This window comes from Carassius auratus, unplaced genomic scaffold (genome assembly GCF_003368295.1).
Source record: "Carassius auratus strain Wakin unplaced genomic scaffold, ASM336829v1 scaf_tig00019389, whole genome shotgun sequence".
In the NCBI taxonomy this organism is placed as follows: domain Eukaryota; kingdom Metazoa; phylum Chordata; class Actinopteri; order Cypriniformes; family Cyprinidae; genus Carassius; species Carassius auratus.
In genome coordinates, this window is record NW_020524955.1 from 10,446 (window position 1) to 28,317 (window position 17,872).

Consider the following 17,872-nt stretch of genomic DNA (forward strand, 5'->3'; position numbering starts at 1 on the left):
AATAAAGTACATAGCTTGTTCAATTTATTTTTTATTTTTTAGTGCTTGTGAGCCAAGAGTTTGTAATTTCTGATATTAGTGATATTATTCAGACAATGAAAGACCAGCAAGTTACATCAGTTGTGTTTTGCATTAATGTTTCAAAAGGACTTCCATTGCACTGCCAAACAGAGGAGCAGCAATGATAAAGCAAGACTTTTGTTGGCACTGCCGCTTATGCAGGGTGCAGACGGGATGACTTTGAGGTCAGGAAGTGTCCCTTTATTGTACAATCCGTTGTTCTGGAGATATACATGGAAAAGAGTGTCAGGTAAACGCAGCTGTGGTCAGAACAGAAGCATTCAGTTTGAAAGCTTGATATTGAGGAGGTGTGGACACTTACATTTGAGTTCATTACCCAGACGAGCTGGTCAATTCTCTTCAGTGTTTGTTGGTATTGATCAATAGACGTGTCATTCCAAGTCTTCGTTAACATCATATTGAGCCAAGAACTGCAAAATGATCAAACAAATAGCACATAATTATTAGGGCAAATTTTAAGAGCTAAATGTATTGATAATAAGGGTTTTCTATGATTACCCTGCATCTGTTGCTCCCATTGCAGATCCTAAAGATGTAACATTAGGGAAGCTCACACAGGTGCTCAGATTCATAGCTGGATAGTAGAAGAGGAAGGCCAAACACATCTCATTTGAAGTTGAGAGCCCCCCCTGCAGGCAGATAAAGGGAGTTTTAAACATCCATAATCTTTCTTCTCTACAGGTCAGTGATGCGCGGATTAATCCAAAATGAGCGGGTGCCTGCGGTCACCCGCGGTTATGAGTCATCCCGCGGTTACGAGTTTTTTTGCATCATTACTCCAGTCACACAAACAGAAGATGAAAATCTCATATTATGATAATGTTGAAAACAGCTGAGTAGATTTTTTTTCAGGTTTCTTTGATTAATAGAAAGTTCAGAAAAACAGCATTTATCTGAAATAGAAATCTCTTGTAAAATGATGTCTTTTGATCAATTTAATGAATCTTTGATTGAAAAACATAAAAAAAAACATATATACATACTGACTAAGCTTTTGAATGATATAGTGTAATGTTGCAAAAGCTTTTTATTTCACATAAATGCTGATCTGTGGATCCTTCTGTTCATCAAAGAATGCTGAAAAAAATGTTATCATCTATTTTAAATATTGATAATCAGCAAATCAGCATATTAAGAATGATTTCTAATTAATGTGACACTGAAGACTGGAGGAATGATGCTGAAAATTCACCTTTGATCACAGGAATACATTACATTTAAAATATATTCAGACAGAAAACAGTTATATAGTATAAATATTTCACAATATTACTGCTTTTGCTGTAGCCTACTTTGGATCAAATACAGGCAGGCTTGGTGAGCAGAAGAGCCTTCTTTCAAAACATTGAAAATCTTACTGTTAAAAAACTGTTAACTATAGGCTATATAGACTACAGAAATGTTATATATATATATATATATATATATATATATATATATATATATATATATTAGTGCTGTCAATCGATTAAAAAAAATTAACTAATTAATCGCACAATTTTTTAAAATTAATCGCGATTAATCGCGATTAATCGCAATTAAAAGACTGAAACTATTTGGATATGTAAATGTAAAATGTAAATAATTAATGTAAACTCAAGACAAAGAAACTATTTAAATTCAAAATATTATTGTTTATTGGAATTTTTGTTTAACTTGTAACACAGATTTTCTCATGTAAACAACATACCTGCAATAAACCATCAATATCCTCCAAATTAACTGTTGGCTTGAAAGCCATATTTATTACAGAAATAAAAGCACAGGCATGTAAGTACCATTTGAATTTCAAAACAATCAATGCCAATAAAAAACAAAAATGATTTCCATGTTGAATTCTAAGTGGACTGCAAAAAAATGCCAAAGTATAGTCATTGCCAGTGCTTTAAGTGGGCCAGTGCACAGGTACTCAGTACCGCCACTTCCAAATATAGCTCTTGAGCGTACTGCCACCTCTCCGTGCGCCCAGAACGTGCTTGTAGCGTACCGGTACGCTCATTTGGACATCTGTTTTAATAGAGGTTTTAATCTTTTACCTGCACTGCCGATTTTCAGAGCGCCCTTCACAATGCAAGCTTCCTAATTCATCCCACCCAGAGCAGTAACTACATTACCCATTCACCCTTAAGTTACACAAGTGAATAGCGCATGTGTCGCTTTCCCACTGTTAAGTGTCAACAACTCAACGTGGCCGGAGAAGGTGTGTGAAACTCGTTGTGAGTTATACTAAAGCAAAATCTTGAGTATTTATTGTCTGATAAACATTAAATCTGTCCGCGGAGGTTGAGTCGTCCTGCAGCCCCCGCTGGCTGTTCATTGGCTGCAGCATCTTTTTTCTAAGTTCTAAAAAAATACCGTAGACGGCAAGGCACAAATTTATATATTCATTTATCTAATTAATCTATAGCCTATGCCCAAAGACAATATGATCTTTTTGTTCCCTTTTTGTTTTAAAGCTTGATGAAGAGAGAGAGCGCAAGTTGCTGCAGCTGAGGAGGACAGTGATGCACGCGTACAGGAGTGATTGACAGTTCGCGGCACTGTGTACAAAAAATACTCCGCTACACAATTATTTCATTATTTTCGTTTAAGCTTATTAACGTTAGCGTTACAGAAAGGTCTGATTTACGCACTGTTACAGTCATTGTTTTTTTTTTTTTAAACAATGACATTTGAGTTCATGATTTTAATGTTGCTGTTTCTTGTGGCAGATTGAAGAGTAATCCGGCAGAGTTTTATACTGAAACTTTCCGTCTAAAAGTCCTTCCTTGGTCTTATCCATATTTCTTTGCACGTTGAACACACATAGGCCACAACTGGAAATAAAAAAAAACTGCAACCGCGTTAATTGCGTTATTTTTTTTTAACGCGTTAAATATTTCAAATTAATCGAATGCGTTAACGCGCTAATTTTGACAGCACTAATATATATATATATATGTGTGTGTGTGTGTGTGTGTGTGTGTGTAATTTGATGTGAATGATCACAAAATTCATTTTTGTCATTATATAACCTTTTTAGCATAAAAGGTTCTTTGGAGTTGAGTAAGGAACCCTATGGTTCTATATAGAACCCCAATGAACCCTTTTTTCTAAGAGTGTGTTGTCATAACGTTCACCTTGGAGATTGAAGATGTTTCTTTTTTGAGACCCCAGGAGCCCAAATTCAGACCCAGAACAATAGAACCCACAAAAGAGGTGGGAGTTCAAAGGAGTAATCTTTATATTACCAAACTGCAGGGAGAGGAAGCGTAGATATAAGTCATGATCTGCAAGATTAACCACAATCTGATGTGATCCGACCACCTCAGAGAAAACCAGTGTTAAGCTGCTGCAAGAGCTTTAGAAGCACAGCAGCTGTGGCCAAAGAGTTCTGTGTGTTCTGATTGGTGGATGATGAAGATGATTGGATAGAGCAATCAAATAGTGGGTGATCTGCTCACCTTATGTACGTGGATGTTTCGACGTGGAAAGCAGTTCGGAATGGAAATATTGATATTTTATTTGTTAACATACTTTTCGTACCTTAAAATCAGTAAATGTTATGAAATTAGAGAACAACTTCAGATTGTGAATCATTTGAGTCAATTCGGGAGTTCAGAGCGTGATTCATTTGAGTCAGTTTGGGAGTTCAAAGTAGGTTTGCCAATCATTTGAGTCATTTTGGGAGTTCGAAGTATGGAGCGTGAATCATTTGAACCAGTTTGGGAGTTCGGAGCGGGATCGCGAATCATTTAAATCAGTTAGGGAGTTCGGAGCGGGATCGCGGATCATTTGAGTCAGTTAGGGAGTTCGGAGCGGGTTCGCGGATCATTTGAGTCAGTTAGGGAGTTCGGAGCGGGTTCGCGAATTATTTGAGTCAGTTTGGGGATCGCGAATCATTTGAGTCAGTTTGGGAGTTCGGAGCGGGATCGCAAATCATTTGAGTGAGTTCGTGAGTTCAAAGCGGGTTCGCAAATCATTTGAATCAGTTCGGGAGTTAGTAGCGGGTTCGCGAATCATTTGAGTCAGTTTGGGGATCGCGAATCAATTGAGTCAGTTTGGGGATCGCAAATCATTTGAATCAGTTCGGGAGTTCGGAGCGGCTTCGCGAATCATTTGAGTCAGTTCGGGAGTTCGCTTTTTTGACGTTTGCTGGCTAATTAAATTACAGTTAATTATGATTAATGATTACAAAGGGAGTTACATTTGAATATTTTCACAAATATACATAGCCTATTTAAAATATGAGACACCAATGTTTCTGGAGTTGAAGACACAGAATATGACACATGCTTATTCCATAACTGTTTTATTTTCTATTTTGGTTCATGTAAATTATTATTTATTTATTAATTTTTTATTTATTTTTAGATTAACTGCCTTTTTTCCAAGGCATTGTTAGATGCTAGTGTTTCCTGTCATAGCTATGCAAAGTTTTGATTTCAAAAACAGTATCATAGCTATTAAACTATATATCTTATGATTTTAAATCTGTATTTAACCAAAAAAAGATTGCAAAGTAAAAAGAGCTGCTAAAGTCCTATTTTGAGGTGGTTGTACTTTACAATCTTAATTCAAGTGAAGAAGGATTCTGAAATCTGAGAGTAATCAGTGTTGAGTACTGTATCATTAAACCTGCCAGCTTTAGATGATTCAAAATAATCAAAATTTGAAAACAATAGAAATTTAGAAAAGTAATCAAAAAGTAATCAAATGTAATCAGTTACATTACTTAAAGTCACTTGAAACAGTGACACTTAATATTACATTTTAAATAAGGTAATTTGTAATCTGTAACCTATAACATTTCCAAAGTAACCTTCCCAACACTGGACCTGACACCTTGCAACTCAGACAAAGACAGTTGACAAAATCAAACTAATATAAACTCATATTGGATTTTAAAGGGCATAAACAAAATCCTAAAAAAAAAAACTGTAATAATAACAGATTGCAAAATAAAAATTGTTTTGATTAGCAGATTTTTTTTTACTATATAAATTTGAATACATTGTAAAATAAAGTCAATATTTCAGGCGAAAATGTAGTTGTTTTAAACTCAAATATGCGGTTTATTTATAATGACAGCGTCTTAAAAAATGTGTTTCGCCGATCTCGGAGATGAGCTCCATGCGATCAGCAGGAGCTCCGTCATCATGTATTCGCGAGAGCAGCCTCACCTCGGCTAGATCTTCTGACATTTGCCGCTGGCTCTGATGTCTCTTTAGTGGTTCAAGATAAAATATAATTTGTTTGGGGTAAAATGAAACATTTCTTATCTTTAGCCTTTATTCAATTTATCTATTAATATGTTTTTTATATATATAGGTCCTTTTTATTCCTGTCTCTATAGAAATATGAACTTTTGTCATATAGCTCCGGTTGACTGCTCACTGACAACAGAAGAGACTTCTTTCAAAACATTAAAAATCTTACTGTTAAAAAACTGTTGACTAGTAGGCTGTATAGATTACAGAAATGTTATATCGTAATGTTATATATATATACACATATATATATATATATATATACATATATATGTGTGTGTTGTGTGTGATTTCTGTCCCCCTCACTTCTGAAAAGATGGCTACTCCCTTGTAAAAAGGCTACTCTCTGAGTGATTATGTAATCCATATGATATGAAATATGAAATGTGCATTTCTCTCTGGCATTCATGGCGAGTCCGCATCGTCAACTTCATCTTTGCAGCGACACAGAAAACACCAGTTTATTACTAAACAATTAAATATCTCAAACCAGCAGGCCATTCTGGGTTGAGCGAGCAACCAGAATGAGTGAGCAGAGCGGAATATTCAGAAATGCGATCTTTGCTCACGAGCTCTGATCGGAACAAACTTGAACCTCACAGACATAGCCAGATTTGTACTATTTGAGTACAAATTATGAGCTTATTGATGAATTTTTAATCATTCTAAACAAAATGAGAATATATTACTATTTTTTTTTTTTTTGCCTACTTCCTACGTCTATGGCCCAATGATGCTATGATGAGCATTTACTGCTTTTAAAAAATACGGGTCAGGAAGCGGCTCGGGTACAATATTTTCTTTTTTTGTGGTCCGAGTTTGGTCAGGTTAGTTGAAAACATCGGTCGGGTGTGGGTTATTAATACATTGACCAGCGCATCACTGCTACAGGTGAGCTTAATTAATTAGAATGTTCATTTATTTCAGTAATTCAACTTGTTTATTAAATAAATTCAATGCAAACGGAATGAATTATTTGGTTCTTTTAATTGTGATGATTTTGGCTCCCATTTAACAAAAACCCACCAAATCACTAGATCAACAAATTAGAATACTTCATAAGACCAATAAAAAAAAAAAGGTCTGGAAAGTATGTTGTTTTACTGTACATGTGCTCAAAACTTGGTAGGGGCTCCTTTTGCTTTAATTACTTCCTCAATTCGGCATGGCATGGAGGAGATCAGTTTGTGGCACTGCTCAGGTGGTATGGAAGCCCAGGTTACTTCGATAGTGTCCTTAAATTCATTTCGCATTTTTTTTTGGTCTCTTGTTTCTAAATTCCTCTTGACAATACAGCAATTCAGGTCTGGTGAGTTTGCTGGCTACTCAAGCACACCAACACCATGGTCATTTAACCAAATTTTTGTGCCTTTGGCAGTGTGGCCAGGTGCTAAATCCTGCTGGAAAAAAGAAATCAACATCTTCAAAAAGCTGGTCAGCAGAATAAAGCATGAAGTGCTCCAAAATTTCTAGATAAACGGGTGCAATGACTTTGGTTTTTAAAAAGACACTATGGACCAGTGATCCTCAAATCTGGCTCGCGAGATCCACTTTCCGGCGAAGTTTAGCTCGAACCCTAATCAAACACACGAGTTTGCTAATCAGTGTCTTCAGGATCATTAGAAAAATCACAGGCAGGTGTGTTTAATTGGAGTCGGAGCTAAACTCTGCAGGAAACTGGATCTCGCGAGCCAGATTTGAGGATCACTGCTATGGACCAACAGCAGCAGATTACATTGCACCACAAATCACAGACTGTGGAAACTTAACACTGGACTTCTAGCAACTTGGACTATGAGCTTCTTCACCTTTCCTCCAGACTAGGACCTTGGTTTCCAAATGAAATACACATTCCTTGACACGTCTGTGTGGTGGCTCTTGATGCCTTGACCCCAGCCTCAGTCCATTCCTTGTGAAGTTCACTCAAATTCTTTAATCGATTTTGCTTGACAATCCTCATAAGACTGCAGTTCTCTCGGTTGGTTGTGCATCTTTTCTTACACACTTTTTCCTTCCACTGTGTGGACAGCCAGCTTCTTTGGGAATCAATGTTTGTGGCTTTACCCTCCTTGTGAAGGGTGTCAATGATTGTCTGCTGGACAACTGTCAGGTCAGCAGTTTTCCCCATGATTGTGTAGCCTAGTGAACCACACTGAGAAACCTTTTTGAAGGCTCAGGAAACCTTTGCAGGTGTTTTGAGTTAATTAGCTGATTGGCATGTCACCATATACTAATTCAGTGATCCTCAAATCTGGCTCGCGAGATCCAGTTTCCTGCAGAGTTTAGCTCCGAATCCAATTAAACACACCTGTCTGTGATTTTCTAATGATCCTGAAGACACTGATTAGCAAACTCATGTGTGTTTGATTAGAGTTAGAGCTAAACTTCGCCGGAAAGTGGATCTCGTGAGCCAGATTTGAGGATCACTGTACTAATTTGTTAAGATAGTGTTTTGGTGGGTTTTTGTTGAATGTGAACCAAAACCATCACAGTTAAAAGAACCAAAAGACTTAGGCCCAATCCCAATTCTATTTTATACCCCTTCCCCTACCCCTCCGCCAACCTCTTTCCCTTGTCCCTTGAAACAGAGAGTCAAGGGGTAGGGGAGAAAATATTCCCCTAAGGATTGGGACACCACTACCATGTCGTCACACGCCATCATTCTTCATCTAACTCTTACAATACACACATATACTGGTGTGCTGGTGTGTATTAGAGCCTTTAATTATCGTTCTTTATTAATTAGCTGCGAACACACGCAACTTCCATTTCTTTTTCTCTTTCTCTCTCTCTCTCTCTCTCTCTCGAATAGGCAATATTTGAGAAAATGGTTTCGCGATTTCTAAATATTGGGGAGATTAGCCCCCATAAATGTCTACGGCAGTTATCACCCAGATCAGACATATGTTGTGGGACTATCATGCAGTCTGTAATGATATAACGTTATCAAATATTAGCAATTTTTTTGCAAACATTTCTTTGAGTAACATGACCATTAATATGAACTCACATTTGAATGAAACATAAAACAAATTATTACTTTTGGTTAAAATCTTTATTTATGCCAAAAAAAGCTTACATTTATGTGTCTTTTTGTGCACTAAAGCAGCTGAATTATTTTCTTATATTCTGGACATGGACAGTATACTGTACACACACTTTCAATGGAGGGACAGAAAGCTCTTGGACTAAATCTAAAATATCTTAAACTGTGTTCCGAAGATGAACGGAGGTCTCACGGGTTTGGAACGACATGAGGGTGAGTCATTAATGACATAATTTTAATATTTGAGGGAACTAACCCTTTAACTTTTTATTTGGCCCACAAAAGTCTTCATTATCTTTACTAGGTAGCCAACAGGAAAATAGAAATGCAACAGGACATGGAAAAATCATACACATATCAAGAACATAAGAAAACATACTTGCACCTACCAGACTCTGATCACTTTCAATATAATGAGAATCAATCAAATTTGAAGATACATACCATTAAAAAAAGACAATATAAGCCTCTGTAAATGTACTAACCCATGTGAGTGTGCTGCGGTTTTCAGTATTATAGGTGCACTCCACCAGCAATTTGTCACCCTGGAAGACCAAAATGTTTCTTTATTTCACTTATTGCGATTAATTACTGTATATACAAAAATTATATAGACTAAATGTGTAAATGCGGTATTGTGTACATATATTTGATATTTATGCTTAAAATCCCTGTAAACTTAACAGCATGGTAACCTTTTCAAACCAAGCACTTACCAACTTCGCTGTCTTAGTTTTACCCAAGTTTGTCACTTCCTGATATTCAAAATCATAGTTTTCATCCGCAGCTAGAAGATCGATCTGTTTACCTCCTCTGAAGAGGATAATAATTTACAAACCAATAGCATTTCATTGCAGTAACATTAGGTTATGAACCACAGAAGAAAGGAATGCACACAGGTTTACCTGAAGTGTCCGACTCGCACCTTCCGTCCAGCTAAGTGTGTGTGTAGCATCACAGAGAAAACCTGAAGATCAGTTGGTGTCTCCAGAACCTGTAGAGCACAGAACACAGGATCATCCAGTCATCTGCTGAATCTGTTCGAGAGAGTGAGAGTAGATAAACATACAAACCTCTGGAATATAAGCAGTGTCACACAGGCCGTATGTGAGGAAGGATTTGGCTTTGGGTGGGATGGCGTACCGAGGGGTGATTGCGAGTCCTGTCATCAGAACAGCTGCATCGTGCTGACGGAGTTCAGATGTGTGATAGAATCGCAGACCTGAGTTATCAACTCGACCTGTGCAGACAAGAAAGTATTATTTTATCATATCAAAAGGTCTTGAAGTGATAGTTCACCCAAAAATGTACATTTGATGAGGGCATCTACTGAAGAAACAAAGTCACATACATCTTGGATGCCCTGTGGGTAAGCAGATAGACATGAAATTTCCATTCTTGGGTGAAATATCCCTTTAAATGTTTATCGCAGTGTGGTATTTCACATTGTAAACCACTCCTGACTGACCTGAACTTTTATTGGGATTGTTGAAATGCACTTCAAGTCTGTAGAAAAAATCGCCAACATTTCCTCCAATTGGAAGTCCTGCCACCTCAGGAAATTCAAAAGCCTTGAAAAATATTATTTTAATGAAAAGGTAATCAGTAATTTGTCCTCATTAATAAAGTTTTACATATAAATGCTATTCCAATAGACCTAATAAAGTATAATTGCTAATAAATGCTGAAAATGAATCATCCTCTGGAGGTGGAACTTGTCAATGAATCAGTTCAGAAAACCCCTTCGACTCTCAGTTAAGAGTCGAACTGATCTGATTCTTGATTTAATCGCAGCAGTTAATGATTTCTTCAAGTGATTAATGGCTTAACTTTTTTATCAAATGCGTTCAACTTAAGTCACAGGTGAGACTAACCCCTCCGCCAATTCCCCACACAGCCACAGTCTCCATACACTCTCCATCAATCCCAGTGTAACACTCCTCCTCAAACGGCTCGGTCACACTCGGAGGGCAGCGGTACAGCAACAGATGATGCACGAGGTCAAAGTTTGTGATCACCGGCTCAATCTGGACATAATGAAAGTAAGTTGAATAGTATCATGAATGATAGATTGGTTGGATAGATTGTGCTTTAAGTTCTTAAACTCACTTACGCGATAAATGTGCTTTTTGCGATCAAATGTTGGGGCTTTCATGATCTTGCAGTGATAGTAGGTTTGTTTGGCTGGTACAGTGAACTGAAATGAGTTTGTAAATGTAAGCAATGAGTAAAGCTATAGGGTCAGTAAGTAGTTTTTCTTCATCAAGGAAGCATAAAATTTACCAAATGTTACAGTAAAGTCATTTAAAATATTTTTATTTAAAATAAATTCTGTTCTCTTTAAATTTCTATTCATCAAAAATCCTGATAATAAATGTTTCTTCAGCAACTCATCAGCAGATTAGAATGATCCTAAAGGATCATGAAGACTCTTAACAATGGCTGCTGAAATTCAGCTTTGTTATCACAGGAATAAATTACATTTTAAAGAATTTTCAAATAGAAATAATAATTGATTTTAAACTGTAATAATATTTCTCAACATTGCTGTTGTATTTTTTATTAATTATTGGTAATGTTTTATTAAATAAATGCAGCGTTGGTGACCATAAGTGAAAAAATCTAAAATTTTAATCTTAAAAAAAAACAACAACAAAAAAACCAAGTCCACTGTACATTGCAACATTATGCTCTAATTTAAATAAATATTTTAATAATCTGAATTTGTGGCATCATTTTTTAACAGAAAACTGATTTTACGTACAGAACAGCAAAACAACAATTAAAATCTTTCTTACATTAACCATAGTTATATCAAAGAAGTTGCTGTTTGGAGGGTTGACCCGAGGCATGTACTTTAACAGGTTCAGCTCCTTTGTGCCTCTTTGGGCGCTGTGGTATGTGATGTCATCAGTCTGTCCATATGCATAGATCAGCTTCATGGGGAGATCCTGATAATCCAATAAAAACACTATTACTTGATGCCTTTACTTGAAATGAGAAGCTTTTTTACCACATGCACACTGCCATTAAATGCAGTTGCAGTTGTAAAAGTTTGCAGTGTGTGTGTCGCTCCTGATAACTCATTGTTAGCTATTTTTGCTGTAGAATTTCAGGGATCTCTTTCAAAACAATTGCTTGTTATATCACTATGGGAACGCCACCGGGCGTGATAGACCATGAATGCACCAATTACACCAAATCTGTCTGAAGGACGGATCAATCACAACTCATGACAAGGAGCCTACCCCCTCCCTATATAAACAGCTGTGATCCCCGGAACGGCATTCTTGTTCTCTTCCCCTTGAAGACTTTCCTTCAGCACCTAGACTGTGCTGCTTTCTGTTCATAGATGAACTGTCAAGGTTGACCTTGCTGAACGCAGTGTGGTCAAGGAGATAATCCATTGCAGATTTTCTGCTTGTCACTGAGCTTCTTTGCTTCACTGTTATTAGCGATGTTTCCTATCCTGGCTCATGCGTTAAGGTGAGCTAAGTTTAAGGGATATATGACTCTCCATGTCAGTCCAATTTCCGCAGAGAAAGAAAAGGAAATGTGGATACATGATCTCGGGTGTCAGTTTACTAATCACTATGAGTGAAATAATGGAAGAAAATCATAAAATAATGGAAGAAATATTTAATTGGGGGTGAGGGTTTAAATTGCTGGGGGAAACTGACTGTCTTCAAAAAAGTTTAGATGGCATTTTCTTTTCATCTTACATTCATATAGCCGCTGTTCAATTAGCGCCACCCACTGGCAGAGAGTGAATTTGCACTTCGTTCGATGTTTGTTTCATGCCAGTGATTTATGTAGTATACTTTTACAAATCTAAAATCAGAACATTCTGTTTTGTTTCGAATTTTAAAACTATAATTTAAATCAAAAACTGCTCATGCTATATTTTCATCAACACTAAAATTATAATAGATTTTAGAGTATTTAAGAGTAGTATGTTTACATAGTCAACTCAATCACGTAATAAATTGTTTTGACTTTTATACTTTATCCAGTATAACTATATAAAAAATGGTTAAACAGGCTCACAGTGATTGGTAAATCCTTGTCATCACAGGAACTGATGGACCTCTGAAACTTCATGACTGTTTTCCCATTAGACTCAGTCAGGGACAGGAGTTTGTAGTTTTGTTGCTCGTCAACCACAGGCATTGAATTCCCCCCAGCATGACGATCCTGAACATGGAAAAGAAAGAGAAATGAAGCATGCATGTGTGCATGGCAACAGTTGTATTTATGATGCTGTAGTTATAGTTTTAGTTGCAGTTCCTAATCCAGTTAAGATGGGCTATAAGTTGAACACTCTGACTAACAAGCTATTACAGTAATATCAGGTTATTGTTACCAGTATTTTCTAATTTTATAATATCTAGTTTGAAAAAACAAATATTAATAAATACAGTTTATTAGTGTAATAAAAAGTGGACTGTCACTCTTGTAAGGTTGCTTACTTTATAAAATATTCCTGCTTAAAGCCACCGAGAACACTAAATATGTAGTTCATAATTAATTAACTACATGAAATACATATTAATACAGAATAAAGAGAACAAAATATACACTTATATTTAATATAAAAATTGGATTTATAGAGCATGTAACTTCCCTGTAATTTGCTTATTGACATTATCAGCCCAATTCTTGATGTTTAAGACTAAGACCTAAATATAATAAGTTACATTGTAGATAATGAACTAAATGTGAAATACATGATGAATTAGAATCGACAGTATACAGAACTAAATATCAGTAGAATATAAAATTATTTGTATCTCCACCGTAAACAACTTGAACTTTATCAGCTTGTTTTGATGACATGAAAGACTAAGAAACAAATATATAAAACTATAACTAAAAAAATTAAATATGAATAAGAATTAAGCACATAAAGAACAAAATATCAAAAGAATATAATTTCACTGTGAGTGACTTTGACAGTTATCAGTGTTTACCGTGAAATAACTGCCTTTGGGTCCAACTCCTCCAATGACCATATCGGCTCCAGTCATTCCTCCTTTGGGGCTGAAGCCAAAACCGACCCAGCCGCTGGTGCTGACCGTGAGCTTGAACAAGATTGTGCCCTGGATCTCATCAAATCCCCACTTCAGCCGCACCTTGAGCTCGGGGTCCAGATATTCAGAGAAAGGCAGAAGAGGGTCTTCCTGAGCCCAGGACCACTGGACTGAAAGAAGAAGCAGAACAAGAGATAATGTGACCATGTTTGCTTTTCAAAATCTGACAAACAGTGTCTTTGTAAGGAGTTTCAGAAGGCAGTGACATGAAACTGCACTTTAACAGCCCTATTTAAGCTGTCTGTAACCCCCCTCACCTGATCTCAGTTCTCCTCCTCTCATTCTGGTCTGGTGAATCAGGTTCCTCATCACCTGGTGTTGTTGGCTACAAGAGAGATTACAATCAACTTTTAAAAGCACTTTTCATCTTTTCATGTAAAAGCATTCAAAAATAATTCTTTATTAAACAAATATTTATTTTAGGGATGTGATGAACTGTGAGCAGAGAACAGTGGCACTTACTAATTCATGACTATGGCAGAGATGGATTAGTAAATAATGTTACACAATTTAAAGTAAATACAGTATTATATTTTTGCCTTTTCAGTATTACATCAAAGCAAACGAGGTGAGGTCAAGAGTTTCCTTGACAACCAAATATAAAAGGGGGAAAATGAAAGGAATACCTAATGTAAAAGTATTATTTCAAATCACAACATAATTATTATTAGAAAGGAATGTTGAGATGAACTCAAAGGCACAAGAAGTTTTAATATCTTAATGTTATCAGTGGAGCAAAATTCTAAGGATTTTTTAAAAAAGTTAATTACTGTCAAAAAATAAGTTTCTGTTGAATTTTGACAGAGCAAGAAAATTTATGTGAACAAATCTACTATATTATGATATATTTGCAATTAACATATTGCTTGCAAATAATTATTTAATCAAAATAGTGGCAAGAATAGTTTTCGCCACCTACTGTTGTAATAATGTAAACTAAAGACAAATGGGATTTAAAAGATTCAAGTCATTGGAATCATTGCAAGTTAAACACGAGCACTGAATCTGTCAGATTTGTGAACGAATTAGACCCATTTTGTGAAATTGCGGGTCAACAATGAAATGATCTGACTCAGAAGCATTATTGTTTTGTTTTGTTTTTCATTATGATGCTTTGAAAGGATATCCAGGATATTAAATCACTCAAGAAAACAGAATTAGGTACAGATGTGTAATGACATGTAAAAAATTGATTAGTGATTTTATTTTTGGAGTCTCTTTTCATTAGAGAGCGCTATATGCACAAGTCAATAATTTTACTTGTTGACAAACCACTGCATGCCATAAACACTATAGTCTATATCTATCTTATCTATGAATGAAATCTGTATTTTTAAATAATAATAATAATAATAAATAATTTTATTTTTATTGCCATTTTGGTGTTCAAAATAATAATTCAAGAAAATATCGCTGTCGAGATAATTCTTTAATCTAAACTTTTTCATATTGTAGAAAGTCAATTTCCATCTAATGATTGTAAAAAATTAATAAATTATGTCAGTCCAAAATTATATTATAATTAATTATATATAGCTTGCTCAATTTTCAAGTTTTTCTCTCTTAAAATTATTGACATTTATTTAGACAGTGAAAGAAGTTACATCAGTTCTATTTTGCATTATTGTTTCAAAAGGATGCAATATTATACATACAGTCGGCATCTAGTCATAGCTGGGGGCGTGGCGAAGGCGGAGTCGGCGTGGGGAAAAACACTGTGAACATTGTGTGTATCTGAATGACAAAAATGCACTTATTGAGCGCTTATTCCCAGAGACGCGTAGAACAATTTTAGTCTCTTTTAACTTTAATATTCATATACACTCGTCCATATCGATATTTGATTCATTTTACAGCCCTAATATAGATGTATTCATTCAAAAATAGCCAAATTCCGTATTCCAAATTGACGTTCTGCTTTATACAGCAAGTTCTATTTTTGACTGGATTCCACGATTCAGTCGTTTCACCAACACAGACGGGGTGAATTTATGAATGAAAGTGTAAAAGTTCTGACACAAAACTAAGTTGTTATGTGTCCACAAGCTTTTTTAAGTGGGTAAACGGGTTTATGTTCGACACTAGGCTAACGTTACATAGTTTTGCTTCAGGTAGAATGATAAGGCTAATTATACATGCCACTTTCTGAAACAACCTTACACAGTTTTGATAGCGTTAATAATGAACACAATGTTAACGTAGCCTGCCTGTGATGAATGCTGACTGCAAACATACACATTATAGTCTTGGGATTTCCACAACTTCCCTTGATAATCCTCACAAGTTATTGCTTGTAGCCATTTTGTCATCCTTTCTGGTTCTGTATGTTTATTAGGAAGAATGTAGAACTTCATTTCATAATTTGTTAGTTTTCCCCCACGGGCTAAATTCACACCACGTGACAGGGCGTTCCCGGGGCGTTCCCAGACCAACCGTCTGTATCTATATAGAGCATCACAGTCCCGCCCACAGCCCGAGAGAGCTCTGGTGCCGGAAGTAAATTTCCCATTCATTTCTCCCATTGACTTTCGGAAAAATCTTTATTTGATGAGTATTAGAGCATGTGTGAGGATAACCAGCTACGGCTGAACTCATAAGCATATAACATATCATTTTGAGTGAAAAAAATTATGAGAAAATCCCAAAAAAGTCAAAGGTACAAGACTGTGTACATATTTTCATTTCGAGCGCAGGAACTACTCATCCCATAAACCACCGCGCCTCATTGAATACGACTGAAGCCACAACCGCGAACGAGCCTTTTGAGCGACTTCCAAATCTGATGACAGCCGCCCCGCGCAAACTTTTTCCTCCAGTGAATTTTCTCATGGCAGCCATGGAGATCATGATTGCACTGATAAGTCTACCGTACAAATTATTATTAATGATCTTCAGTCTTTGCGGGGTTTAGCCAGACGGTTACACGAGCTCCACCAATCAGATGCATCACTGTGGGATTGTAGGATTGTGGGTAATGAAGTACTTAGCCAAGACATCGCGAATAAAAGGCATTTATATCCAAACAAGGTTAGTGCCCCATGATCCTTTTGCGTTTATATGAGCATATACTATCGCTTAGTACAGCCGTAGCTGGTTTTAAGTCTACCATGTATGGTTACGTTTTTATGGCTTATACCCCAAATGTCAATGCAGAAATTGCATTGAAAATTTACTTCCGGCACCAGCTGTGGGCGGGACTGTGATGCTCTATAGGTGCACTCCAGAGAACTGCACAAATCACCCCACGGAGGGAGAGGGGCAGGGATAGCAGAGCTAATTAGCATTTAAAGGAAAATTCACTGAAATGGCTTTCTGTTAAAAGAGCTGATCTTGACAGTGTAAAAAGGGTGTTGATTTACACTACCATTGAGAATTTTACAAATTTAGTTGTAGGCTATTTATTAAGACCAGTAAAAGTTAAGTTGTAAAAAATGGGCATCGTATAACCCCTTTAATCTAAACTTAAAGGTTTTCTTTTTGTACAATGCATGAAAGACAAGTAAAGCAAAGAGTACAGTGTAAAGTCCATTTTAATGTTAATATTATTTAAAAAGTTACATATAGTTTGCTCAAACTTTCTTGTTTTCAAGTTGCTTTTAAAACGGTTCATATGAAATAATTACTTTGCAGTTTTAACAAGAATTCATCTATATTTAATTGATAGTGAAGACTATGCAATGATATTTTACATTTGATTATTTGCTTTCTGTACCTGAACACCTACAAACCTGAAAAACAAACTTAATCATTGTTTAAATTGTATATTTGTTCTATTCATTTATTTGTGCCGTTTACACGATTTCAAACAGGGCCCACAGGTAAAACCTGCACCAGGGCCCCGCAAACCCCAGCTACGGCCCTGATGGCAAAGAAAGACTCCTGGTGGCTCTGCCGCTCACGCAGGGTGCAGACGGGATGGCTTTGAGGTCAGGAATCAGCCCGGTGTTGTTTGATAGGTTGTTCTGGAAATAAACATGGAAAATAGTGTCAAGTAAACGCAGATGTGGTCAGAACAGAAGCGGTTTAAGCTTTATATTGTGGAGGAGGTGTGAACACTTACATCTGAGTCCATGACCATGACGAGCTGGTCGATTCTTTTCAGTGTTTGTTGGTATTGATTGATAGACGTGTCATTCCAAGTCTTACTGGACATCATACTGAGCCAAGTACTGCAAAATGAAATTAAAGCTAAGTTATCATTAGGATGAATATTAAGAGGGTAACTCGTTAAAAAAATTCAGTGTTTTAAATGATTACGCTGGATCTTTTGCTCCCATTTCAGTCATTAAAGTAGTTGGATTTGGGAGGCTTGCACAGACACTCAGATTCATAACTGGATAGTAGAAGAGGAAGGCCAAACACATCTCATCTGTAGTTGAGGGCCCCCCCTGTAAGGCAGAAAGAGG

General features: G+C 36.4%; 2 protein-coding genes across 3 annotated transcripts; both read right to left on the reverse strand.

Annotated features, from left to right (window-relative positions):
* Positions 1-53: 53 nt before the first annotated feature.
* On the reverse strand, positions 54-15,372 carry LOC113076248 (DBH-like monooxygenase protein 2 homolog). Of its 2 annotated transcripts, XM_026248905.1 has the most exons (15): positions 15,122-15,372; positions 13,724-13,791; positions 13,347-13,576; positions 12,424-12,570; positions 11,175-11,327; positions 10,490-10,573; positions 10,251-10,403; positions 9,845-9,947; positions 9,450-9,616; positions 9,282-9,370; positions 9,093-9,189; positions 8,862-8,921; positions 580-710; positions 383-491; positions 54-281 (listed from the first exon to the last, which is right to left on the reverse strand). In XM_026248905.1, exons 1-15 carry the CDS (start codon positions 15,136-15,138, stop codon positions 141-143), a joined length of 1,749 nt encoding a protein of 582 aa, XP_026104690.1. In that variant the 5' UTR covers positions 15,139-15,372; the 3' UTR covers positions 54-140. The 2 variants fall into 2 exon arrangements, with proteins under 2 accessions (XP_026104690.1, XP_026104691.1); XM_026248906.1 differs by lacking the exons at positions 13,724-13,791; positions 15,122-15,372 and having other exon boundaries at positions 13,347-13,656.
* A 1,606-nt stretch (positions 15,373-16,978) lies between these two features.
* Positions 16,979-17,855, reverse strand: LOC113076244 (DBH-like monooxygenase protein 2 homolog). Its single transcript, XM_026248902.1, has 3 exons — positions 17,724-17,855; positions 17,527-17,635; positions 16,979-17,428 (listed from the first exon to the last, which is right to left on the reverse strand). Exons 1-3 carry the CDS (start codon positions 17,828-17,830, stop codon positions 17,318-17,320), a joined length of 327 nt encoding a protein of 108 aa, XP_026104687.1. The 5' UTR covers positions 17,831-17,855; the 3' UTR covers positions 16,979-17,317.
* Positions 17,856-17,872: the final 17 nt, after the last annotated feature.